The following is a 26710-nucleotide window of genomic DNA, read 5'->3' as shown; positions in this document are numbered from 1 at the left end:
CCAAACATGAATCTTAAAGGAACAACAACAGTGTGCAGAGAAAACCAACATGTCACTGTCCAGTAACACTTAACCATCGTTACAATATATATCGGATGACGATATAAAAACGTCTATAGTTTCATCGTTTGTATTGTTTGTTTTGTGGTGTCGCAAAATAAACTGTTTACGGCAATATTTTTTCATGGTTTTGATGGTCACTGTAGTGGCTATATTAATGTCTTAAAGTTCTCTCTTTCTCTTATATTTAATATAACCACACTACAGACAGAGAAGCGCCTGTTTTTATGCCTTGTCGTTTGCCGTTTGCAACAACAATGGTAAAACCATTGCGTGTCCGCTTGTTTATTTTCCACATAAACCTTTCACAATAAAGCTCAAGATCCCGTTGAAACTTTTCAAAATAAACTGAATCACGTGAAAGAGTATGCAGAGTGTTTACGGATGAGAAGCAAAAAGAGCCGCCAGGTGCTAAAAATAAACCTTAGACTCAAACGTTAGAACAGGCTTTTCCCCGCAGCACACTGTGTAATAAATACTCACAAAGAAAATGGCGGCCGTTACAACTTATGTCTAAAACTGTATAGTTTCATGCATCAGTTAAAACACTCGACTCCATGTACACGACGCCCAGCTGGAAACATTTCACGCAAGTGGAGCTGCCCGAGATTCACAGAATTTACAGAAAATGTTACATTTTTGTGATTTATATCGTTATCAGGACGATATATGTCTTATATGTGAGATTTTGGTCATATCGCACAGCACTAAGGGCAGGTGTGTCCAAATGCAAACAAATCACGTACTTTCTACTGAACGCTGTCCCTTGAAACCTTCAAAAACTTACAGTGGAAGTCTTTGTTGACAGACTGACCGTGGTGCAGAGAAAACACTGGAGCTGAACCGATATAAGATTTTTAAGAGCGATATTGATATTTGGTGATTGAAAAATCCAATATATGAAAAAAAAAAATTTTCTTACACACACACACACACACACACACACACACACACACACACACACACACACACACACACACACACACAAATATATTTCTAAGATATTTCTTTTACATGCACTTCTTTATGATAATATGACATTACAGTATAAAAATAATCTTGTTTTATTGTCACAAGTTGTGGATTGCTCCTTTAAGCTCTACCTGACTCTGCTGGATCAACTGATTGCTGTTTGTGACGTTTCAAATACGTGTTTCCATCTGCTGTATCAGTTATCAGCCACATATAGAGTAGACGATGATGTATTCTCAGATGTTTAGAAGTTGTCTTTCACACACTCTCCAGTCCAGCTGACTGCCTTATGCCATGGCACATCCCGTTCTGTGTGCAAACTTTCGAATTTCTACAAAGATAAACAGGCTGACATGTAAATTTGCACAAGTCTCATCTTGAAAGCGAAGCAGTCCGTCCCTGTTAAGAAAGTTTTGAACCCAAACATGTTCTCCTAGTGTGAAGTGAACATTAGCTCTCAATGCAAAACTTCAAATGTTAAGACCCTCAAAAAGAGGGGAGAAAAAAATCATACTTCTCTCTTAATTTGTATTGATGGCCTAGAAGAAACCAGCATGCTTTGCAGTTCTGTAAGGGGGAAGATGTTTAAGTGGAGATTAATTCAAATTTCTGCTTGCTCAGTACTTGTAAAACTAAAGCAATTTATATTCCTTCTCTTAACGATCCTCCCTTTCTCTGATTGCGGTAATGTAATCTAATTGTAATTATGATACTATCTGAATCATGCAGACCTTAACATGATTGGAGCTACTCATTGCATTAAAAACTAATTTTTGAATAATGATGAAAGGAGCAGTGGAAAATGTGGAAGTATTACATTTTTTCTTTATCTCTGTTTTGTAGGGGGATCTTGTTCTTCTCCCCCCCTCTCACCTCACCTCCCCTCCCTCCCTGCCATCCGCCTACAGTCATGGTTCCGGTATAAATGACAAGGAGTGGATCCGAAGAGTAGTGGGAGGAGGTGAGGAGGGGTGGGGGGTAGAGAAGGCTGGATGGGAAATGGACCACCCCAATTAAACCTATCAGGCTCATCAGTGGCTGCGGGATAGCGGCGTACCGCTGCGAACAAGTTCACTGTCGTCCCACGAGGTTTCGCTTATCGCACCAGAGCGCCTCCTATGCCATGCATCACCCCCACCAACCCAGCACCCCGTTCACCTCACCCAAGGGCGGGGGGAAGGCTTCTCGAGCTGGGAGAATAAGAGTGGAGTAAAACAGCTGTAGAAACCGTGGAAGCAGGCTCAGTGGTACAGTTACAATGTAGTTGGGTAAAAATGAAAGGAAGGTGGAAAGAAATGGAAATGAATGAGGGAATAAAGGTTTATGCTTTTCAAAATGATTTGGAGTCACAGCCCAGGGGATATCTTATACTTTGGAGAAAGTGAAGAAGTTGTAAGCAGAGTTACTGTAAAATTGATTGCACCGTTATATCAAGCAGCCTACGAAGACAACAGTGTCCAATCTTGGTACATCACCTGATTACAGTTCATCTCAATACCAAACCACAGAATCTTATTGGCAGGGTTTGGGTTTTATGTTGCTTTACTTTTTCTACAGTTTCTGCTACTTGTCCAAGTTGCTTTGCAACCCAACTCGACCCCAGCTTATTCTCTTTGCTTAATTTAGCTCATGTCTGTTATTCTGATGGCTGCTGTGTTCTGTTGCTGCTTTGAAGCCAGAATGGAGACATATAACTATCATTCTTCTTATTCTTAAAGATAGAAAGTTATTGTAAAGCCACATTTTGGGAAAACAGTGGAGACTGCAGCACAACCAATGTGATTGCAACTGTGTGTGCAATAGGGCTGCTGCGATTAGTCGACTAGTCACGATTACGTCGACTATCAAAATCGTCGACGACTAATTTAATAGTCGACGCGTCGTTTGAAGCTTTGTAAGATCACAAAAGACGCAGGAATAAGTAGTAGGATTTAAGAGTGTAATAACGGACTGAAACAGAAGATGGCAGCACTGCATGTACAAGGATGCCAGCTGCCATTAAACCCAAAAGAAGAAGTAGCTCTGTCCCAGAATTCATAGCGCGGCCCAGCTCAGTTTCCAACAATGGCGGCAGCTAGTTAGTTTTAATATTACTCTTATTATTCTTTCTGGGTCACAAAATAAACGTTTAACATATTTTCAGGTGAGAATGTAGCTGTGTAAACCTCAAATATCTGCTCAGTTTATCAAGACATCACATATTTTCAAAACTGCTCCGATGTTTTCAGAGACGTCTGTTACCCACTAGCTCGATAGCTAGCCGAGGGCAAGGCTCACTAGAGCCCGTGAGAACACCGGACTCCCGGCAAATCGTTTTCAAACCCACTGCCATCTTTCGCTACTCAGGTTAAACATATATAAGTCACTTGGATAACTTAAAATGTTATTGTTTGGCTTTTTTTTAGTATTTTATTTATTCCTGAGTAAATCGGTTTGGCTGAGATTAAAGTTATAGTTTTTACACAGCTGAATAAACGTCAAGCAGGCAACTGATTATCAGAAGTGTGAGATGCTCGAGAATATACTCCGGTGTCCTGTTATATTTTAGATAGCAAGGAGTTTATTAAACTTCACCGAAACAATCTGCAAATTTCATTAAAATTTAATAAACTATCATCTTGTCTTTATTTTTAGTTAGCACATACCTTAAACACTTAAAGCTGTAAGCTAATGATAGTTATATAAGAGCAGATGCTGCTGGTTGATCCAATTGATGCATGATCTGATTAGTCGACTAATCGCAAAAATAATCGGTGACTAGTCGAAAATCAAAATAATCATTTGTGGCAGCCCTAGTGTGAAATGAAATTGTGATTTTGTTACATTTGAAATTGTTGCTTTGAAGATGAGGATCAGGTCTGGCACCACATGCAGTCAGTTGCTGTCTTAAAAGCAACTTTGGTTTATCAACAGCGATAAAATTGCAGTAAAATGGAGTCAGTCTGTTATCAGTTTGAAACTGAATGGAATCAAATTGCAGTCTGTTGCTATCTGCATTTACAGAAATTCACATGAACTACTTACATTCAGAGTCCAGCCAGAACCATTTAACTACAAAATAACATAAGCACTCTGCAACCTGGCTGTTATATAAGAATATTGTGAAAGTGAAAACTCCAAGTCAGCCTCCAGATATAATCACCAAACATATTATTCCTCGGTAGTGGAGTTTGTCACCTACTAAAAGTTTAATGCAATCAATTCAAGTACCATAATCTAATGGGGAGTTTTATTTCAGGGTCAGTGACACACAGCAGTGTTGGTTGTATTGGCCACATTTGGAGTGAAAGGCTGCAGAATATGTGCTGATGGAAGCCTAGCAGCACTTTGGCCCTGCTTTTAAGGACTAAAGGGATAAGGAAGGTACTGCACCTGCAAGCTAACTGTAAACTGCCGGGTTAAGGATCATTTTTATCAGAATATGACTCTTGTCCAATCTCATTTGAAGGGCCAAAACACCGTGAGTGTGGACTGCGAGCCTATTCACAGCGGTTAAAAGCAGGCACGAGGCAGAGGTGTGAGAGCAGCGAAGACGGAGGGGAGGACAGATAACCCGACAGCTTTCACACTCCTGAAGGTAAAGCATTTTAGTGTATGAAATGAGGTGGTAATGCAGAGGTGGCTGGCCGGGTGGACGGGACTAATGGGCATCGAGACAGTGTGAAAGCCTCTGTAGCAGAGAGACTCTCCTAAAATCATGCAGGGGAAGAAAATTTACCTGCAACTTTACACTTCTTATAACAGGTAGCACCGATGCTTGTGGAACAAATTTTCTCGTGGGGGAAAAACTCGAAATCGGGAAAATGCAGCCAGGCTTGCGAGATTTATAAATGGCGTCGTGAAAGGTCAGGAAATTTACTCCACACATAAGTGGTCACGTAAGGGAACATCCAGAAATGAGAGAATGGCAGTAAAATCTTAACTGAGGTGAAGGCATGAAGTGGCAAATACATCATCACAGAATATATTTTCTTCCTTTCAGCAATTTTAGAGGTAAGTATTCAGAGATATAGAATATTTAATTAAATCTGTTCTTTGTGCCTTTTCATAAATTGATGTAACAAACATATAGACACTAATCAACGATCTGCTCAATAAAAATAAAACAATTTCGACTCAAATTGTGTGGGTATATTCCACCTTTGACACACTGGACAAGATCAAGCTAACATTTCTTATATATTGAAAAGTAATATTATCTCATGATTACCAATCTAAATGCAAATATTGTTCCAAAGTCATTTAAATTTGGTGTTTTCACTTGTTTTTTCCTTAATGATTTTAAGCTATCTCTTCTTTTTGCTCACATATTGACCAGGATAGATATGTGTACTCATTTCAATTAATAATTAGAATTTTAGTTTTCTAAGTAAAATCCACAAAGGCTCTTGATGTTTAACAATAAGAATAAAAACACGTTTTTGGGAAGATTATTGTTACACTAATTAAAAGTGTCTGAAACAGGTCTGGCTTTTAATCAACACACCGAGTGTCAGTGGGATCACCTGTATAAATAAAAGATAATTTTTTAAAAATACAAAAAGTAAAAAAGAAATACAAAAAGTAATTCAGTTACATATACTTCAATTTTATTTATATAGCAGCAAATCACAACAACAGTCACCTGAAGGTGCTTTATATTGTAAAGTGCAAACCCCAACAACTAGACAACCGCCTCGCACTTTGGCAACAGTGGGAAAGAAAAACTCCCTTTTAACGGGAAGAAACTTCTGGCAGAACAAAGACACGCTTTGAAAGAGAGAGAGAGAGAGATTAATAATAACTTATTATACTTAGCTATTATAAGGTAATATAACCAAATCCTTATTTTAGTACTCTTATTATTAGATGTTTGGCCTTGATTCTTGTGGCTATGTGATGCGGTTTCTGGTGTTTGTGTGCTTAAACGCACTGTAAAGGTTTAGCAACGGAGTGGCCACTCTGACTGAGACCCTTGTGGTGATCAATAACTCCTGGTTGTTGTTGTCGTTGTTCAGGGTTCCTGTAACTGTGCGGTGTATGGGGCACATTGATGTGAAAAAAGCTGGCATCTCTGTGTCTTAATAGTTTATTAGGGTTAAGGTTAGATGTTAAATATTGTTAACATGTACTCTTAGTTTTCTAAGAGAAAACCTAGTCCTTTCCTAGTGACATTTTTGTGAGTTTACCTATTTGTTATAATAGTGTTTAATTTAACTTCAAATTAGGTCAGTGTTCCTTTTTCTTGACTGCCTCATGTAATACACAATGAACACCCCACAGTTCACCCCTCTAAAGCTGAAATTAGTTTCATCTAAAAAATTAGGCATTTTTTAGATGAAACTATTTTATTTTAACTAAGCTACTTCAGGCCCCAGTCACACTGGCCGGGAGACAGTTCACCCAGGACCAGTTTGTGGGTGTTTGCTGGGTGCACTGAAAACCTCCTTGTAACTGGTTTGGTAGCAGATTATCGTGATTTCCTGTAATTTGAATGAAAGTTGCAGATTTGTTTGTAAAGACTCACTGATTGCTCTGTGAGCTGCTGTGAAAAGTGCAAAGTGGAAGTGGAAATAGAGAACTTTGTGTTCAAAGTAAATGTTGGTCCTTATCGATTCGACAATTGCATTTAATGAGGCCCAACATTTACTTTGAACGGCCTCCATTGCATGTTCTGCAGTTTCAGTAGCATTTTGGTGAGCATTTTGTGAGTATCTGTAGATAAATTAGCTTCGTCTATGTGAACTATGGGCGACCGCATCAACCAGCTGACAACCAAAGCATTCTGTTCTGTGTACAGCACCCTCTTTGTGACCTACTTTAACCTGTCAGGGAATACACATATTCCTCTGGTGACCAGAGGTTGCCATGGGATGGCTGACTAGTTTCTAGATCTGTTGATTGAGGCCTTAGAAGTTCATCTTTCCTCTGGAAGTTTTTCAGGTAAATCTGACATACTGTGGGTGCTGTGAGGTAAAATAATATTAAAATATTAATAGTAAAAAAATATTTCTTTTTTTTAATTTGAAAAATTGAGAGGGAATCACTTCTCTGTAAAACTTCAATCAGCTTGAAGTGTAAATTGCAGCTCTGTGGAAATTCAGACTACATTTCTCTCTTTTGCTTCCATCGATATTATCACGCTACCTCAGAGTATGATCAGGAGTTCATTAATATCCTCATGTCATAAACAATGTGAGGCAAGTAAATAAATAAAGCTAATCTGACAGGATGCTATAAATGTCACCATGCATCACCTGAGTGACACCTGACTCGCAGCCATGGCCATGAACACAGTCGCGACTCTCTCTGCCAACTGTCTTTATCATCGCTGAGGGACATGTGACTCTGCCCCATTTTTTATCGCCCCTGCAACCCTGAAAATCCATCTGTGCATATATTTTTTTTCTTTCAAATAGCGCGCAGCCACACTCAGTTCGCTCAGCCATGGCAAACGCACAGATCTCCAGATATCCCCCTTCTCCTGATGCCCTGCTTCGCCTGCTCTGCGCCACCTGGGTGCAGCTCCAGTGGCTCCGAGGCGAAGATGTGCAAGACGTGTGCGTCTGAGTTTGTCTGCTGAGGGCATGAGCCATGTTTTCAGAGGAAGATGAAAGGACTTGAAGCAGGCACGTAGACCTTCCTGTGTTTCGTATCAGTACAAAACCTTCAAACTGTCACCTTATAAGCAAACGGCAGAATTAATGAGGGGAAAATCCAAGAGCATTTAGCTCATTTCAAGCTAATTTTAGTGCTGTGGTTGTTTTGATATCAGATTCTGTCATATTTTGCTTTCTTTCCAGTTTATGTTTGGAAAAATGTCTGTTAAAGGGCAGGAAGTAGATAAACGGCAACTATTTTAATCCAATTTACCCATTCGGAGAAACATTTAGAGTAAGCCTAATCAATATGGAAATTAATCTGAACTAAAGATACAAAGTTTTTCTTCAATTCAAAGTTGAGCCGTTTTCGTCATGCCTTCTTAGCTAAAAGGTCATGTTTATTTATCACTTCCCAGGTAAAAACAACTTAATACACCCTGACTGTTTTTGTAGTCGCTGCCTAATTTAGCTCCTGCAGAGCAGCGATAATCCCGCAATGCCTCGGAGGAGGGAAATAAAGCCTTTGAAGTGACCAGTCTAAAGGTCCCATTACACAGCTATTGGAGGTGTGTCATCATGCCCTTAACATATGTACCTTAACATAATCTCCTGTCACCGTGAAGGAGCTTCTGCTCTGTGAATTCAGACAGCGGTGCCTGAGCTGTAGGTGTAATTTACTGATGATACCAATCTGAGCTCATTGTACTTCCTTAAGTACCCGGGAATTAGTTTCTGAGGAGCTGTGGAGGGAGGTTTTTATTCAGCGTGGAAGGGTCACAGGAGAGCCCGAGCCTTGATGAGACAGGATGATCAGGTTCCGTCTCTCTTAAGTCTCAAGGGTTTCCTCTCTTCTCAGTATTAAAGACTCCCTGATTGGACTCTGGACGCCCTGCAGATGTTACCAGCTGGCATAAAAAAAAAACTAAAAAAAAAAAAAAAAACTGGGGGAAGTCACGTGAGCTCTCATCGTGCTAGCTGCTTTGAAAAACGCTAATAAACGTGGGCTCACACATACACACGATTACATATATTCAGGCAGAGAGAGAGAGGGAAAGCTGCATAAGGGATCGACCCAATTACAGAATGATTAAAAGAAATCTAAACTTCGCTTTGCATGAAAAACACAATGTTTGCAAAAGATGTGTGTGTGTGTGTGTGTGTGTGTATGTAGGGGGGGTGGTCTTGAAGAAACATGTTTGTACTTTCTTTTGGCAGGAATGATAGCGAGGGAATGAAAACAATTAAAAGTGAGTTTGGAGGTCCCTTGAGTCAATTAATTTCACTCTGGCGGAGCAAGTCAGGAGGCCACGCAGGAGGAGAGGTGGGATTGAAAGGAGGAAAAAAAAACAAGAAAAACCAACTCTTTCTCTTCCTCAAACATGTCAGAAACCTTTGCCCCCTCCGGCTCCAGGAGTTTCCCTAGGTGTCTCTTACACCGCTGCCAAATCGTGATTGGCTGAGTCCTTCAGCTGGCTGTCAACCGCCTCCCTTAAGGGAACCTGGCAGATCTGGAGGAGAAGAAAAAACACAGAGAGCAAGGAGAAGGGGGGGTGGGAGAGAAAGAAGAAATCAATTTTAAGCTCACATGCCCCACTGGGTGCCAAAGCTACTTCGGGGATACTGAAGGATGCCTGAGTTGACAGGATTTGACTTCCAGAGGTAGAGAGGTGACAAACTCTATCACGGGTGGAGGGCAGCGCCGAGGCCTGCGGGGGCTAACCTGTTCCCAGGGATGGCTGACCCGCCGGCGTCGTCGTATTGAACCTATCTATCTCTCAACACCGCCATAGGTACCGCTGGGGAGTCTGAACAGGAAGTAGGGGCGAGGAGGGGAGGTGAAGAAAGTTGTTACTGGAAAGGGAGACGATAGCGCGGTGAGGAGGGAGGGGTGGAAAAGGGAGAGAGAAAGAAAAAAAAGGAAAAAAGTGGCAGAATTCAGGGGTGTAAATGATGAATTACTTTTCATCAAGTGAAGGGAAACATACTCCGGAACAATCCAGAAAACGGAGCAGGGAGACTCTGACCTCGTGCTTCAGAGCAGCCAATATCTTCATTCAAGAAGACAACCATGAAATTACACAGAAAATGGGATTGTCATGAGCGGGCCCTTGAAAATCTTGGTGTACAGTCATTATGGTGCTGGAAAGAGCCTTCATCCACACATCATACCCTGTAAGAAAAGGGAAACAGGGTGTGTATCCGCAGGGACAGCTGCTAGAAATGAGAGGGTCGGGGTTAGTTTAATGAAAACTCTGCATTTCCCAAAATATTCTACACGCGCTGAGCCCGGCGTTAAGTCCACGCCGAAACACGTCGTCTTGTAAACGGCCTTGTATTACATTTGTCCACGTGCATCCTCGGAGGAGCGTTAACAAACGCTGGCACGGCGGTGTAATTAAAGGGAGACGGTTGTTTCTCTCGCGTATGAGAAATTAGACGCACACACACACACACACACACACACACACAAAAAAAGGTTTTCATGAGCAGATGTGCGCACGGCGAACACAGCGTCTAATGAGCAATCAAATAATAATTAGGAAAACCAAACGCGGAGGAGAAAGAGCGAGGCTTTGAATACAAGATGTTCAGGTTGGCCTCTGAAATAAGTCGGAAGGAAGTTTTTTTCACTGACTTACTCCGAGGTGCGCTGGGTGGAATATACTCATATTTCAGTCTATGTAATTAAAAGTCCCAATGCATTCGACTCTTCATCTGCATACATTTAAAAGAAAATCAGCAGGCATGAGAAGGTGTTTTTGAGAGGCAAAGGGAAGGAAAAAGACCAGAAAGACTCTAATAATCTGGTCAGACAGGCCTGTAACTTCTCTTCGTTTACAATCAGCTTTGCAGTGTTGAGGTCACCATCCGTCACGTCACAGCAAGGAGTCTGTTCGCTGTCACAGATCCTGGAAAATGTCATATAGGATCCTCGAGCCAGAATAAGGGAGGCTTCTGTCTATCTGCATCTTAGGGCTCACGTAATTAGCCGCCAGTGTCTTTTTTAAGTCTTAAGTTTCAGCGTGAGCATTAAACTGTTATTAAGAAAGTGCACATTGGTAATCAGAGTGTCCTCATGGTAGGAAGAACAGTGTAGAAACACACACAGTGGGATATCTCCCAGTGACCTCAGGGTTGTTCTGGCCTGACAGACCTCTACCCCTGGCCTATACACTCACCACATGCATGCTCTCTCCACATCCTTCAGATTGGGATGACTATCTGCGTGTCTACATGTAACATACAGAATGTACAAACTGTCAGCAGAGAGGTGTAGGTGCTAAATGTCTGTCAGTGACCAAGTCAGCCAAGAAAGTTAGCTTAAAAACACCCACACTGTTTGTATTGGAGCTTATGTTACAGTCATACAAGGGGGAACAGAGGTTGGAGACTGTGGCACAAGCAAAATTATTGTGAATGTGAAGTTCTGAGCTTGGCACCTGCAAGGCACCAGTATACCCGATACCTGTTTTCAAACTGTTCCAACAGCTTCCTTTGAATATTTGTGTACCTCTGAGTTTCTGTAGTGGAAAATCATTAAAAACCGGCTGAAGCAAGACCCAAACAGTGACTCGCGCCAACAGATATGACATCATTTTCAGTGTGAGCATAAAAACGGCATCAGTGTGAACAGACACACAGCACCACACAGCAGACCTGCTTTTATATAGGAATATAATCAGAATAAAACCAGTTGAGTTGAGTCAGTTATGGCAAAGAGATGTGTTGACGATGCATACCAACAGGCACAGATTGACTCAGGTTGACTGGCGAGTTTTAGCTCACTGGTTGAGCAGACGGGCATCCTTACACCAACCTGAGGCCCTTTGCTGCATGTCTTCTCTGCTCTTCAGTGCTAAACGGACAAATAAAGGCCAGAAAATTCATTTTAAAAACAAAGAGAGTGAAATTTGTGCTTCATATGTGCATTTGCTCTTATTATGAGTATAATAAATTAGCTAAAAAGTCCCAAAATAACACAGCATTCAATTTTTTTTAAATAAAAGACAACCAGTGATATCACTGAAGTGAATTATTTTATAAATCCTGATATGGTGACATCCCGGTTTAGTGTAAGTGGCCTGGGATGGACTGTTTCTGTCTAATCTCAAGCCCTCGCTGGATGTGGTGTGTGTGTTTTTTAAAAGCGCAGCCCGATGCTGCACATGCACAGCGTTATTAAAGAGCCGTGTACGGGTGGAATTATATCTGAATATTAATTTAAGGCTCACGCCTATGCGTGCGTGAGGAGCTGCAGTATCACAGTCCACTGGAAACAGAAGTTTGATAGGTCACCGCTGAAGAAGCAGATGCGACCAGCGCGCTTTAACACAAAGCAAATGGAGCAAGGCATCCGTCTCTCACGGCGACTCCTGCCCGCTGCTGCAGAATTCATCCGCAAGCTCGGCTACACAATCATATTTCCTCTGCAAATTGTATTTATTCATTAGAAGCTCCCCGCATTGGTAAATATGCAGTTTCAAAAGATTTTCACTCTCAAAAATCTAATATGTCTCAGAACAGAGATTCAGTCAAATTTAAATATACATGACAAATTCAGGACTGGCAGCTTCAATAAGGAACAGAATCGTCAGTGTCAGCCATTATCATCTCAATCATGAATTATAAAAGGGCCCAAAAAAGGCCCGAGGACAGTGCGAGATAGATGGCAGGCAGTTTGGATATCACACATACAATTAGAACAAGAGATGCACTGTTTCCAGTCTGAATGTGGTTTTTCACTGAAGTAAGAAGAAGGGGGGCAAAGTTTTAGGAGAATCCTGTTTACTATAGAAAAGTGGAAACTTGGGGGGAGGTTGTGTGAATGTGTGTGTATGAGGAGAGGGAGGATGGGGGTGGTGGTTGGGGGGGGTAAGAGTGGGAGGTTATCTCCAAATTCTTTTCCCCGAATGCCACGCCGGCATAGTCTCAAAGCAGAGTTAACAAGAGGAAGAAAAAAATGGGAGTCGGTGGCGGAGAAGCGACGCGTCCGCGGAAAGTATTTTGAAGGATCTGTAATTTTCAAAGTGCTCTGCATTTAAATGTCCCTTTTATTCCTAAACAGCCTTAAGACACTTTTCAAACTGCTCGATTCACATAATGAGATGGGGCCGACAGATGACTCTCTCGCTGTGCCACGCAGCCATTAGAAAAGAGGTCATTCTCTTTGCAGAATGGCTACTGTTCTCACTTGTCATTAATTTGCCACTTCAAAGCGGCGCGAGCATGTGACACCGCCGACAAATGAAATAAGTTACACTTATCTCAAACGGCCACCATTACGGCGGGCAAACTTTTCAACTCCAATCACGCTCACTTTTTAACAGTCTTTTCAAAGTGCGCTTATGTTCTCCAGTTTGAGATGTCGGGGTGGGCAGTGGGGTGGGGAAAGACGCTAGGGGAATCAAAAACTGGTGTCATATTTTCTCCCGAGTCTCCGCAGGATGGGGCGCGTGAGTGGGTAAATCGCCCCTATTTTTGTTTCTTGGCAACTTCTTGAAAGTTGGACGTAAAACGTGGTGACAATACTTGTTTAGATCTGAGAGATTTTAGGTGTTGGGACTACGAATGGTTAAAAACAATGACTTAAAGTGGGATGCACAAGGGCGGTTTTGCTCAGAAACTGATTAACAGAGTCAAGAGACGGTCCGTTTTTGCAGCAGAGCCCACAGTAGCACCTCTGTAGCGCAGCTTATGCTGCACTTTGCCTCACTTTATTTTATTGTCCCTTCAGGGGAAACTCGCCTCGCAGCAGCCATTAAAAATACAACAGAAGACGTGCTTCAAACATCTTATAGGAAGACATGAAGCTGCCTCATTACACACTGATTAAAAAGAATTTATGACTTTATTTTCCACATCATATTTTTTGCAATGTGTGTCACCAGGAGTGCACATGTAATAATTGAATAATTGCTGTGTGTTCAACCTACGAGGGGGGGGGGGGCGTCTACTGATACTTCAAGGCATTTATTAAATAAATCAATTCAATTTTTTAACTGTGAGACACCATTTGAGGAAAGAGCGTCAGCTCACTTCACTGGATGCTCAGTGCGTGCAGAACAATGCCTTTCTGTCTGTCTTTAATGGCAGCCTATCGGAATCCCCTCCCCTCGTCTTTACACATAGCTTTTTGTCAGCGGACCGCTGCACCGCCAAGGCCCAACTTTCAATCCCGCCAAGGTTTCCTCTTTCCTCTCTCCCTGAGTTGTTTGAAATGCTACCAAAGAGTTGGCGTCTTCATCAAAGAGGTAAACTTTAAAGGGTTCCACCTTTGCCGTTGCCCCCCCCCTTCTTCCTTTTATCTGGCAGGGGTTTGGCAGTCGAAGGTAAATAAGTGTGAAATGGGACATGTGTTTTCCATCCTTTTCCCTTTGTCACACATGTTCTCCTCTCTGATTAACATTCCACCTACTCCAGGTCCCCTTTTCTTGGCGAATCTGCGGGCCTCGCGCAGGTTGGCCTGCCAAAACACTCCCCGGCCACCTGGAATTACAGAGATTTCAAAGCCTACACTTCCTGTCCATCTGAAATCCATTGAGCCTATCACAAGACCCCCCCCCCCCCCCCCCCCCCCCCGCCCGCTGCCTGAGTGTAGGATGACAAGATTCTGGCGTTTGTGTTTATTCTGGAAGACCTGGCTCTTTTTTGATCGACTGTTTATTGGTCTTCGTTAGACAGTGGTAATTATTTGAATAATAAGCCAACAAAGATGAATCCTCCCTGAATTCAAAGCTTCAGCTCTGATCGGTGCCAGCGGCAAAGTCTTGAGAACATCATGAGACATGGGAGGGGAGGTTTTTTCTTCAAATTACCCAATTCTTCAGTCACATGATAAACATTTCGAGTATTTTTTTTTCACTTCATCTAGAATAACTTATGATGGAGGAGCAGACAGCTGGAGATTTGCCCTCCAGTACCGAGCTGCCTCAGGGCCTGAAGTCCAAGAAATGTCAAAGCTCTTAAAGAAAAATAGTCTCTAAATGTTAGTCGTACCTGCATGTGTGTCAGTTATTTTGGCATGTCAGTCACAAAACTGGGACCATTTAATGGACATGACAGCACTCTCAGGGTGGTCGGATCATAGTACCCACCCAGGGTTGAGCAGAGGGCTATAAATTTCCATCCATCCAATAACTAATCAATGATCTGCGTGCAGCACTTTCATCGAAGCACATCACTTATTGAATAAAGGAAAAGAAAAGCAAATGCAGAAACCAGATGGAGCACACCTTCTAGGTTCTAAATGTGGTGGTGACATATGATCAGGGTGCAAATCACATGTAAAGTGTAACTTTAGTGTCAAATCCCTGTGTTGAGCCTGCTTCGTTGTGTTGGAGGTTGTTGTTTGCATACATGTTTGTGTGCTGTTATGTCTGCATTGCTTTCATATCATGAGAGAAACTGAGCTGATAAATCATGGACAAAAGTAACTTTTACTTTTATGTTTTAGAACTGATTACCATTAAAACCAGCATGTCAACACTGACAGAATACAAGCTTATTGTATCAGCATTATGAGCTAGCTGGATACAGTTACACCCATAATTCATGGTACTGCATTAAATCTGCATCACCAGCTGTGTAGGTATATTTGGTAGCAATATGCAGTATAGACGCATTATACTGATTAGCTCAAAATTAAGTGTAATATGTAGAGTATAGCTTGCACCTCAAGCACACATGGGTAAAAATTGGCTAGTTATGGCTTGTGCTAGCTTGTGCCACCAGTATGTATACATATGCACTGTCAGGTTCTTTAATTAGACTACTATGATGGCTAGACATCTACTTATATCATAACATTTTTATTCATAAAAACAGTTAAAGCAAAGAGTAGGATAATAAGATAGGGTACCTAACTAAAGAGATGTAGATTTCTGTTTAAAAAGAGCAAAAATCTCTCGTGTTGATGATGAGCGTGGGTCAACTTAGGCCCAGCAGGCTGAAACCTGGTAGAGGACTTAATATTGGCTATACAATACAGCAATAAGAATTTCCAACTCTCAAATCCCACACAGAAAACAAAATTGCCTCCGAATAAACAAACTGGTGACGGACTCTGCGAATCGTCTGGCTCCAGCATCTTCATCCATCACTAAACCCTGAGCCCTCTGTGCTCAAAGAGCGCTTTGATTGCCATCTTTGGCACAGCCAAGTTGTCTGACACGAGGTAAAGTGACTACGCTCATGTAACAGCTTTCCAAATGTTTTCCATATGGACAAAAACCCCACATCATTTGTGTTGTAAGTTTACCTGACAATTACCTCCAAGGCTTATATGAAAACTTACTGTACCATTGAAGCCGTTTGAAAGGGTTTCTATAGTTGACATAGCTGACTTTTCATACGGTGCTTTTATTTTTTTAAACAGCAGTTTAAGCTATTATCTCAGCAGTCTATGTGTGTCTTTTAACATATTTTGCTCACGTGTCCTTGAAAAGGACGCGAGAGCTACTCAGGTCATTGTTTTAAAACAGCCGCGTTCTCTTCCATCCGTTTGGAAACAGGCTGCCTATTCTCTCCCCTCCGAGAGCTTACCTCCATATTTTGAGTCCTTGTACCTTGGCAGGCGGGTCCAACCATATGGCAGAACTAAGTGTCGATTATCAACCGGTCTCATATATCACACACATATCTGATAAAGCCGGATATTCATCACTCGTGTAGCACTTTGTTTTTTTCCTTCTCCCCGCGCTCACTGTTAAGTAATGACAGATGAACAGCCTACCTACAGCTTCACTGATCCAGAAATATCAAATGTGTTTTAGGACTGTGCCAATAGTCTGTCTTTTTGTCATTGAGGCCCAAATGTTACAAGCTGGTTGGGGAAGTATTGCATTTGACACTTTTCACATTATTTCCACTTCTCATCTTTTTCAAAACATGTTCCTGCAGTTTAAAACCTAAACACGACAGATAAGACAGCGGGAGTACATTCGGCATTCCTACTCTTGGAAGGTGTTGAGTAGAGATATAAAAACATGCCTGAAATATTGAAGAAAAAGTACAGAACTTCATTATGTCTGGACGAATCCCTTAGATCCCTTTGTGGTTGTTTATGCAGGAATTGCAATGACTATGAACTGATGCAAGAATAAATGGCCTGCATTTGTATAGCGCTTTACTCAGTCCCTAAGGACCCCAAAGCGCTTTACACTACATTCAGTCATTCACCCATTCACACACACATTCACACACTGGCAATGGCAAGCTACGTTATAGCCACAGCTGCCCTGGGGCGCACTGACAGAATAGCCCTCACTTTTGCGCAGGCCTTGGTTGGAGGCAAACACACTGTGTGGAGAGTAAACTGCGATGATTGGATGGCACCCACAGGTCCGACGGTCAGTCCTAAAACAGTTCATGTGTGAAGTTTACATCCTGTCACTTTGCTTGCATGTGCTAATGCAGAGGTTCCCAAAGTGTAGGGCCTGCCCCCTGGGGGGGAGGGGGCGGGCGCAGAGGGGGTTGAGGGGGGGGGGGGGAAAGAATGCTTGGACACTGCTAGCATAATGGACAGGTTTTTGACGGGGCTCCCACACAAACGCAAAGCAGGAGATAAAGCATCGCCAAATATGTTTCCAAACCAACCTTTCAAGCCAAAAACTAGAAAATATGGTGAAGCATATCTTCCCTTTGGCTTCACCTGCACAAGTGCCAAGGTAGGTCTCCCCGACAGAATTAGCTTTCCTTGCGTCGGGAGCAGGCGCTGGGCTCTCCAAATCACGGACAAACAGTATCCCACATTCTTGATTTTTAGTTCACAAACACTTCTCATAATAACTAACTACTCCAGACATTTTGGAGATGTTAGCTATTTATACAGTAAAGTTACAGTGGGATACAAATAATATCAGGCTGATCCTGCCATGATTTGTTCCCCCGGTTTAAATCACGGACAAACAGGATCCCACAGTTGTTTATGTTTTTTAACCCATTTTGAGAGTCATTTTTTGAAAAATGTATTGATGGCAATGTTGAATATTATTACACAGGAAAAAAACTACACGTAAAATAATCACACCGTGACGCCTCTGCCTTTGTAAACGGAGGAACAGTAACTGCGTGTGTATATGTAAGCGTGTAAAACCTGAAGATAGTCAGATTAACAGTAACAGTATTTTGTCTCTATCTGTCATTCTGCAATTCATCTCATGTAAACAATAACAGCGTGACGTTAAAAAAGGCACATACCTTTGACGTTGCGTGATGAACTCTGTATTCCTCGCCCACACGTAAACGCAAAAACTGAGTTTTAAAAATCGCAGTTTTCGGTGATTCGAAACGCCGTTTACGTGTGGACGAAAGGTCCAAATGCATAGAAACAGCTGCGTTTTCAAAAATACCCGTGTAGGTGTGGCCGTAGCATAAAAGAGTTAGTAGTTTACCTGTTATTTATTGCAGTTTACTTTTATTTGTTTAATTGTTTACTAAATGTTTGAGGTGTGAAATGAACCGCAATGTAGTTTGAAAACAAAATACGGGTGTGTGTGGTTGGAGGATGTGTTTGTGTGTGTGTGTGCCCAGCAAAAACAGTTTGGGAACCACTGTGCTAATGCTATAGGGACTTCAGAGTATGTGAAAGGGTGACTTCATCTTGCAGTGTGGAGTAGTCGGGGTGCCGAGTTAGACCAGTAAATATAAATAGCAGTCCATATGTGAATAAGAGAAATGATGAAAGAGTTGATATAGTTCTTCTTAGTAACTTTACATCATATAAAAAGCATTTTAAAGAGGATTTGATCAGAAATTCATCATGCTTTTTCTATGGGTCACAGCTCATGAACATAGAAGAAGATCCATGCATTTTCTACCACTTACCTGGGTCCAGGTCACAGGGACAGCAGTCTAACTGCAGATGGCCAGACGTTCACCTTCTCCAGCTCTTCTAGGGGATGCTAACCAAGGGATGTAATCTCTCCAGCATGTTCTGAGTCTTTCTTGTGGCCTTATGGACATGGCCAAAACACCTCACGTAGGAGCTCTCCTGGAGGCTTTCAAGTGGATGCTGGACCACCTCAACCTACTCCTAAAGTGGACTACGAGTTCTACCAGTGTCTGAGTGACTGATCCTATCTCTAACACTGCTGGCATCCACGATCTCATTCTTTCAGTCACTATTTACAGCTCAAGACCACAGAACAGGCTGGGAATGTAGATCTTTAAATCGCAGCAGACCGCTACAACATTTGCATTACTGCAGATTCTGCAACATTCCACCTGCTTCACTTTACAACTAGAATCCTTTTCATTAGATCACTACTGTATTGCTGCGGCAGTTGTGTAGTAGACACCTGGAGGAATCACTCAGGTCTATGTCACCTTATATGGGATTAGGTTATCAGGACCAGGCCTTGTTGAGGAGCTCGTCGGTGAGTCCTTTAGTTTGTGCTTCTAAATGCATAATGTGTTACTATAAAGACATTTAAAGATAACCAACACAATTTTATACAAGTAAAAGCGCTCTCTCTTATAGAAAGCGGAAGCCAACCTGGCCTGTCAGGCTCTTCTGGAAAACCCAGCTAAATGAGATTTACTATCTAATCTTTACTATCGAGTCAATTTTTTACAGTGTATGTCAGAAATCATAGAAGCAAAACTAGGTAAGACTAGGTGTTGCTGCGTTCAAATATTCCATGTTTCCAAACCGAGTCTAAAATATGCAGCAGCCTCGGCATGTAGATGAGAGTGTGAATTATCATATGTCATGTCAGGATGATCAAAAAGCTTAATGAATGGCACAGATACGATGATTACCTATGTGCCCGTCTCTGTGCAGCGGCAGAAAGGCTGCCATTGCGCTTCAGTTATTAATGCAGCACTTAATTAGTCATAATTTTATACAACTAATTTACTCAGGACGCATTAAATAAACATAGATGTCTAATTAGAATATTGTGTTAAACTTGTTGGATGGAGCCTGCACACACACACACACACACTCACACACACACACTCACAGACGTGCTGTGTTCATTATCAGGCGGATACCTTAGCAACTGATACTGCCTTGAGCATAACAGAGTGAGAGTGATTTGCATACACAAATATTCCTGTACTGTGTATGTAGAAACTAATAGTACAAGTGTAGACTAAGCTCTAATACCTGGCTCAGCAGGAAAATTTACATTTGCAGATATGCAGGTCAAAGGTTAAAGTCACAATAATGTGACATCCATCCATCCATCCATCCATCCATCTTCATCCGCTTTGTCCGGGGCCGGGTCGCGGGGGCAGCAGCCTAAGCAAAGAGGCCCAGACCTCCCTCTCCCCAGCCACCTCCTCCAGCTTATCCGGGGGAATACCAAGGCGTTCCCAGGCCAGCCGAGAGATATAATCTCTCCAGCGTGTCCTGGGTCTGCCCCGGGGCCTCCTCCCGGTGGGACATGCCTGGAACACCTCACCCAGGAGGCGCCCAGGGGGCATCCTTGTCAGATGCCCGAACCACCTCAGCTGGCTCCTTTCGATGTGGAGCAGCAGCTGCTCTACTCTGAGCCCCTCCTGGATGGCCGAACTTCTCACCCTATCTCTAAGGGAGAGGCCAGCCACCCTTCGGAGGAAGCTCATTTCTGCCGCTTGTATCCGCGATCTCGTTCTTTCGGTCACTACCCACAGCTCGTGGCCATAGGTGAGGGTAGGGACGTAGATCGACCGGTAAATTGAGAGCTTCGCTTTTACACTCAGCTCCCTCTTCACCACGACGGACCGGTGCAGCGTCCGCATTACTGCAGCTGCAGCCCCAATCCGTCTGTCGATCTCCGGCTCCCTTCTCCCATCACTCGCGAACAAGACCCCGAGATACTTGAACTCCTCCACTTGTGGCAGGAACTCATCCCCGACCCGGAGTGGGCACTCCACCCTTTTCCGGCTGAGAACCATGGCCTCAGATTTGGAGGTGCTGATCCTCATTCCTGCTGCTTCACACTCGGCTGCGAACCGTTCCAGTGCGAGCTGGAGGCCTTCACCCGATGAAGCCAACAGAACCACATCATCTGCAAAATAATGTGACATGACATCTTTATTATTGTCTGTGTATTTTTTTTTTATCATTACACGCCTTTGCGTGTAATGATAAATGAGTTCCAAATTTGGAACTCATTTATTCCAGAAAATGTATATTTGCTAGCTGCAGCACATATCTTGTCCATAGGCTTCATAAGGTACGTGTTATTCTGACCACCAAGCAAACTACGGTAAGCTACGGAAAAAGCAACAACTGCTGTATTTTCACCAAAACCTTAATCTTCTAAACTTAACCTAGTTGTTTTTAGCGCCTAAACCTAGCCAAGTCGTTGTTAGCGCCTAAAGCCAGCAGAATAGTTTACACTGTCTAAACTTGATTAGTTTATATTGTCTAAACCTAATCGGGTGTCTTTTAGTGCCTTAACTAACACTAGCTTTAATGAAAAAGAAACCCAAATTAGTTCACAAAAGATGAATCATAAATGATAACGTCAAATATTGTAACTGTCTCCATGAGTGTGTATTTTACAGCATTTGATGATTATGTTTTTGCTGAGTGAAACCTAAACTTTGCCTGTCTCATATATAATACATACTTTTTCGGAGGGGGAGTGCCCATGGAGCATAGAATGCATACAGAAGATCCCATCCACCTTGAGTGAAAGTGGTGTTTTGCAGCTTGTGTCAGTCATCAGCAGGCAGCAGCCAGCAGGCAGGGGTGCAGGCGAGCAGTAGGACAGTGCATTAATGAAATGTTAATGGCTGAATTAAGACCGAAATAACCAATCTAGCTTGGACTCCTGCGTGAGTCCATTAGCATCAGCACGACATGCTGGGGCAAATGACAACACCACTGACACCACCCCAATACCATCACAACCTCCATCCAGGGCAACGACCATGGGGCTGGGGTCCCATGCAGGTAGATAGCATTGGAGAGGGGGAGGGCGGTAGTGGTTGCTCTCCATCTGCCTGACCTCTGCGCATTGGCTGCTGGGAGGGTGTCAACAAATGATTTACAAATGAAACAGGGGAGCCGAAGCACGATCAGATGGCTCTCATTAATTGATGAGTGACACAAAGGACAATTTCAGTTGTTTTCCATGTTTTTCTGATCAAACTTGTTTGTTTTGATGTCACTGCTGCATGTACTTTAGCTGTGTTTAGTCTTATATGTGGTTCTGGCACCTCTTTTAATAGTAATATCTGACAGATAATATGGCCTTATGTGTAGTTATCTGTTTAAATCCTGCAAAAACGAACCCAAAAACAGCTTCGATAACATGAAAGGAAACACAAGAGGACTCATTCTTCTTTTTGCCTTTTTAACTTCCATTTGTGTGTCGCTTGTTTACTAAATGACATCTTTTCCACAACTGAGATTTTGTCCCCCCTATTATATATGCTTTAATAGTATAAAGTGTCATAAAACCACCCATAACACAGTTTAGTTTCTAAGTAATCCACTCCCCACTGCATTATTATCCATCCACATTTCCACATTGTGCATTCTGCGGTGCTTGGCCATGTTTTAAGAGATTTATTTGTGTCATATTTGATACATGAGACATCTGTGTTACCAACTTGATAAATAACTCCCCGAAAACCTGTTGCATACAATTTGAGTACATTAATATTGCTGCTAATATTTCAAGAAGAACACTTAGAGGCAGCTTAACCCTTTAAAGCCGGTCAGCGGGCACGCTCTGTTTTGCATAACTATTTTTAAATCCCGGTAGCTCTGCAACCACGTAAGCTAGCGCAATAATTTTTTTTGCATATGAAACCAGAGGAGTTGTACTTACATCTTATGCCATCAGCTTGTCCTAGGTCACAGTTTCCTTCCACATATAGCTTTGCAAAAATTGCATAAAAAGCACTTGCAGCAACAAAAAGATAATATTCCAGAAACACTTCCTATGTTGGAATAGACGTCAGCGCGAACTTTTGCATGTCCGCCATTTCCTGCCCGAAACCGGATGTGACGTAATTTTCGCGGAAATGTCGTTTTTTTTTTACCATCAGGGCCTCAGGGCCTATACTGGTGTTTTTAAAAGTTATCTTTGACTTTATGACTTTCTGTGTCGTTTCTGGGATGCTTAGGACTCATATTGCACTGCTGGAAATAGTTTATTTGGATGCATATGCTGCTTTTTTGCAAATTTGCAGTATAATATTTATTTTCGTTTTTCCTGCAGTATATAAAAATTGGTGTATTTCAAAAATAAAACTATGAAGACACTTAAAATAAATTTCCTGTGGTAGGAAACTATTTTGTGCAACTTTTTTGTATTTACAGTTTTGAGGGATAAGCCTCTTAAATTTCTCTAACTAGAAATATATGTTAAAAAAACAAAAACGATTTTCAATTTTTTTGTAGTTTATTGCACTTTTTTGCAATTTATGTAATTACTATGCACTTAATGAATACATATTATTAAAATCTGGGCTATAATTGTTGTATTGATGTATAGCAACTTGAAATGCTCCCAAAAATGGCTCCACACCATGTAAAAATATAATATAAGCTCTGGCGGACTTGGTTCTATGGTAGGTCTTAAAGGGTTAAATTACATGTTTTTTCTTGCTCAGGATTTTATATTCTGTTTTGTAGTAAAGATGTGTGCAGCAACTTTTCTTTTCATTTTCTTTCTTTTCATTTTCAATCTCTATTTGCTTAACAAAGCGATAAATTCAATGTTAATAAAGACTGAAATATTGTCTTAGCAAATTTTCAAGATTGAGATTTTTAAATGATCATTAGCAAGTGTCACCACATTCTTCCCAGGAGTAGACGTCCCAAAAAAATTCAAAGCAAGAGTGACATTTGAGACTCTACAGGCATTGGTTAGCATGTTAAATGTTTAAGTTCATAACAGTACAATTAGAAAAAGGCTGAACAAGTATGGCTTGTATGAAAAAGTTGCCAGGAGTAAGCCTCTTCTCTTTTAAAAGAACATGACAGCATAGCAAAATTTTAGTGCATCTGAACAAACCAGAAGACTTCTGGAACAATGTCCTTCGGATACAACAGGAAGGCTAAAAACAGAGAAAAGGATCAAGATGTTGCAGGGACCCAGTCAAAGTCCAGACCTAAGCCTGATTCAAATGCTGTAGGTGAACTTAAAGAGAGCTGTTCAATGAATGAATCCGTGCAAACCTCAGTGAACTGAAGCGACGCTGTAAAGAAGAGTGGTCCAAAATGCCTCCACAGCCCCCATCAGTTTCTCAACTTGTGCTGCTATTCAGAAAATGCACTTTCAAAACTAACTATCATGAACTCAGACCTGTGTTCATTGCCTGCCCGTGTTCTTGCCTCTTTACGCTGGTTGCCTGTCCATTTTAGAATTCATTTTTAAATTTTATTGTTTCCTATTAAAGTTTAAATGGCCTGACTCCTACTTACCTGTCAGACCTTCTACTATACACTCCACAAAGGAGTGTATAGTCAGTCCTTGCTGTCCCCATGTTGAGACTGAAACACCGGGGGGACCGAGCTTTCGCTGTTGTGGCCCCCAAATTATGGAATAAGTTGCCCCACCATATTAGGCTGGCCCCAACACTTGAAATTTTCAAATCACTTTTAAAGCACACCGTTTTTTTCCAAGGCATTTTAGGAGTAGTACCAGAGTCAGCTTGTAGGCAGTTTTAGTCAGCTTTTGGTCGCTCTTAATCCTCTGTACTTTGTTAATAGTATTTTATTGTCTATTTTTTTCATGTTTTAATATTTACTGATTCATTTTTATCTCTTTCATTTATTTATTTATTTTATTGTTATTTCTTTCTGTTTGATGTATGGTTTTTAAAACAAACAAGAATATTTTTCTGCCAGTTATATAATTCGTGCCAGCTGTGAGGTATCGATCCCTGGTTCTGTCTGTGTGGATCAAGAGATAAAAAGAAGTGAATGAACACCTAAAAAGACCCGTACAGGCTCTTCTTCAACCAGCAAAGTGGGCTCTAAATGTAAAGCTCTGCCTTAAAATAACAATGACAGTGACCTTTGGGCTCTGCCCCTTTAAGAATCAACCAAGAGGTCAGCGCTCCATCCGTCTAAATGAATGTAGCTCAAGCTCACTCGTCTCTGATCTTGATTTGGATTTTATTTAATTACAAGTATATGAATGCGTGTCTTGGTTTGCTGTAATGCTGTTATTCTACATCATGGAAAGTTTAATTGAGACCACACAGGGCATTACAGGGCAACATTACGGCTGAGGAGCAGAGTGATGCATCTGCGCTTGACACACTGCTCCGTGTTTCTTAATTAGAAACTTGGATCATGATGTCAGCCAAACAATCACACCAGCATTTTTTTCTTTACGTGTTTTGAAGTGATGGGGGGTGTCGGCGTTGTCCCCCAGACCAAAGTATGTCCATAAACCTGCTGACGAATGTCCACAGATACTTAATGAAAAAAAAACGAGCAAGATAAATTAGAGCTCTTAACCTGGTAATGTCCTCTAATTGGGGGAAGCTGTAATTGGTTTAAGCATTAATCAGATTTCAACTGGTCGTGGCTAAGTGTTATGTGAATGCAAGGTTTCCTGTAGAAGTATGAAAAGAGTTTTTGTCGAAAATAAATTTGTTTGTGCTGCCGGGAGCCCTCTGAAGTACATTATGTGATCATGATGACCATTAGATTCAATGACCATATATGCACTTAATGGTTGTAATGCTCAGTGGGAAATTTATCTCTGTAAGCATGTCAGAGGACGGGGATTTTATTCTCGGGAGTGGCTGCTTCACCTTATATATTATGTGGATTTTATTGACATTGCATTTAGCAGATTGGAATATCTATTACGATAATTGTTTTACACCTAATTGGCAGAACCAAATAACCCCAATTTCTAGCTGTATGACATCAAAGGTAGAAGTAAATTACAGTTTATAGGTGGTCTTAGCCTGGCTCAGCTTTCACATGCACACTTTTTGCACAAGTCTCGTAGTAAGTAATTAAAATATTGGATTTAAGTTAGAAAAATATTGTGGTTTGAGTTAAATATTGGAAAAGTCTGTGCTGATCTTTTATTTAGTTGACTTAAAAATTAAGAACCTTTCCCTAAGTTCTTTGTTCCCAGGAGGGATTACTGTAATTAAATTTAATGGCTGTCAGTGAAGCAGTAGAGGGTACGCTTGTGGACTGCTGGCAGTTGCTTCCCTATATGGATAAAAATCAGTTTTTAGGGTCCTGATTTTTGATGTTGTGATTATAGAATAGGATCTTTCCAAAACGTGTACAAGCACATGCCATTATTTTGAGGATGTGTTGTAGTTATTCATTCATTCTTGTTTTTAGATTTCAAGATCTCAGTGTTTTTCAGTGTTTGACAATAGGCGATGGGTTGCTTTACTTCCTGTCTTTGTCCTATTTAATTCTGTGATATCCCCTAAACAACTTGGGGGTTTCAAGTTTGGTACAAATGTTTAGGCGGACTCAAAGACTCAAAGTAGCCCTACTTGGCCATAAGTTGAGCACATCAAAGAGGCTTTTCTGGACAATTTAGTGAATATTTAGTTGATTTCAGGGATGAACTGATTTGGTTTTATTGGTCAAGATCAACTTAACCTCAACTAACATCTAGTGACTCAAAGGAAGTCCCTTATAGTGTTTAAATACAGAATAAAAGAGAAGCTGATTAGAATTAGATGGTCATTAAACACATGGGGTCAAACACAAGATGAACTTATTCGATTTCAAAGGTCACCATGACTCCACCAACCACATATTTGCCCACGAGTCAAATTTTAATTTGGACTCAAGGTGATTCGATTGAAAAGTTCAAGATAGCTAAAAGCCAAAAGGATCACCTCTGAGAGTTTCTTTAACATTAAATGTTGGCCTAAAGGATTAACTGAACAGAATTTTGGGGGCGGAGTCCACTATGAGCCCAAAAGACACATGATTGCCATAACTCAACTTGTATAGAACAACTTTAAACAATAATTTCTGCAAATTTCACAAACTACCTGAATCTATTTTAGTGGTCAAAAGTCACCATGACACCAGCAAACACATATTTGGCCTTAGGTCACCGTATTAAAGTTTAACATGATAACCCAAGAAACTGATTTGTTGCCAGTGGTGAAAGGTCAAGGTCATTTTAACCTCATGAAACATGTTTCTG

At 41.4% G+C, this 26710-nt stretch overlaps 1 protein-coding gene and 2 long non-coding RNA genes across 3 annotated transcripts in view; 2 read left to right on the top strand and 1 right to left on the bottom strand.

Moving 5' to 3' along the window:
- LOC309701256 (uncharacterized protein) overlaps positions 1–2245 on the top strand; it is a gene marked incomplete at its 3' end in the record, with an annotated part of 71104 nt that extends 68859 nt beyond the window's left edge. The window contains exons 4-5 of the mRNA XM_082525350.1: positions 1876–1993; positions 2082–2245. Coding sequence (XP_082381476.1) covers positions 1876–1993; positions 2082–2245 — 282 coding nt within the window. The remainder of the gene's footprint in view (positions 1–1875; positions 1994–2081) is intronic.
- Positions 2246–2854: 609 nt separating this feature from the next.
- On the top strand, positions 2855–4589 carry LOC309700714. The gene is made up of 3 exons (XR_014274730.1): positions 2855–3175; positions 4271–4395; positions 4481–4589. It is a non-coding gene; the product is annotated as an uncharacterized lncRNA (long non-coding RNA).
- A 2352-nt stretch (positions 4590–6941) lies between these two features.
- Positions 6942–9819, bottom strand: LOC309700715. The gene is made up of 3 exons (XR_014274731.1): positions 9638–9819; positions 9334–9464; positions 6942–9121 (listed from the first exon to the last, which is right to left on the bottom strand). It is a non-coding gene; the product is annotated as an uncharacterized lncRNA (long non-coding RNA).
- Positions 9820–26710: the final 16891 nt, after the last annotated feature.

This window comes from Aulonocara stuartgranti (assembly GCF_965226115.1).
Source record: "Aulonocara stuartgranti genome assembly, chromosome: 23".
Classification (NCBI taxonomy): domain Eukaryota; kingdom Metazoa; phylum Chordata; class Actinopteri; order Cichliformes; family Cichlidae; genus Aulonocara; species Aulonocara stuartgranti.
This window is presented reverse-complemented; position numbering and strand designations above follow the sequence as displayed.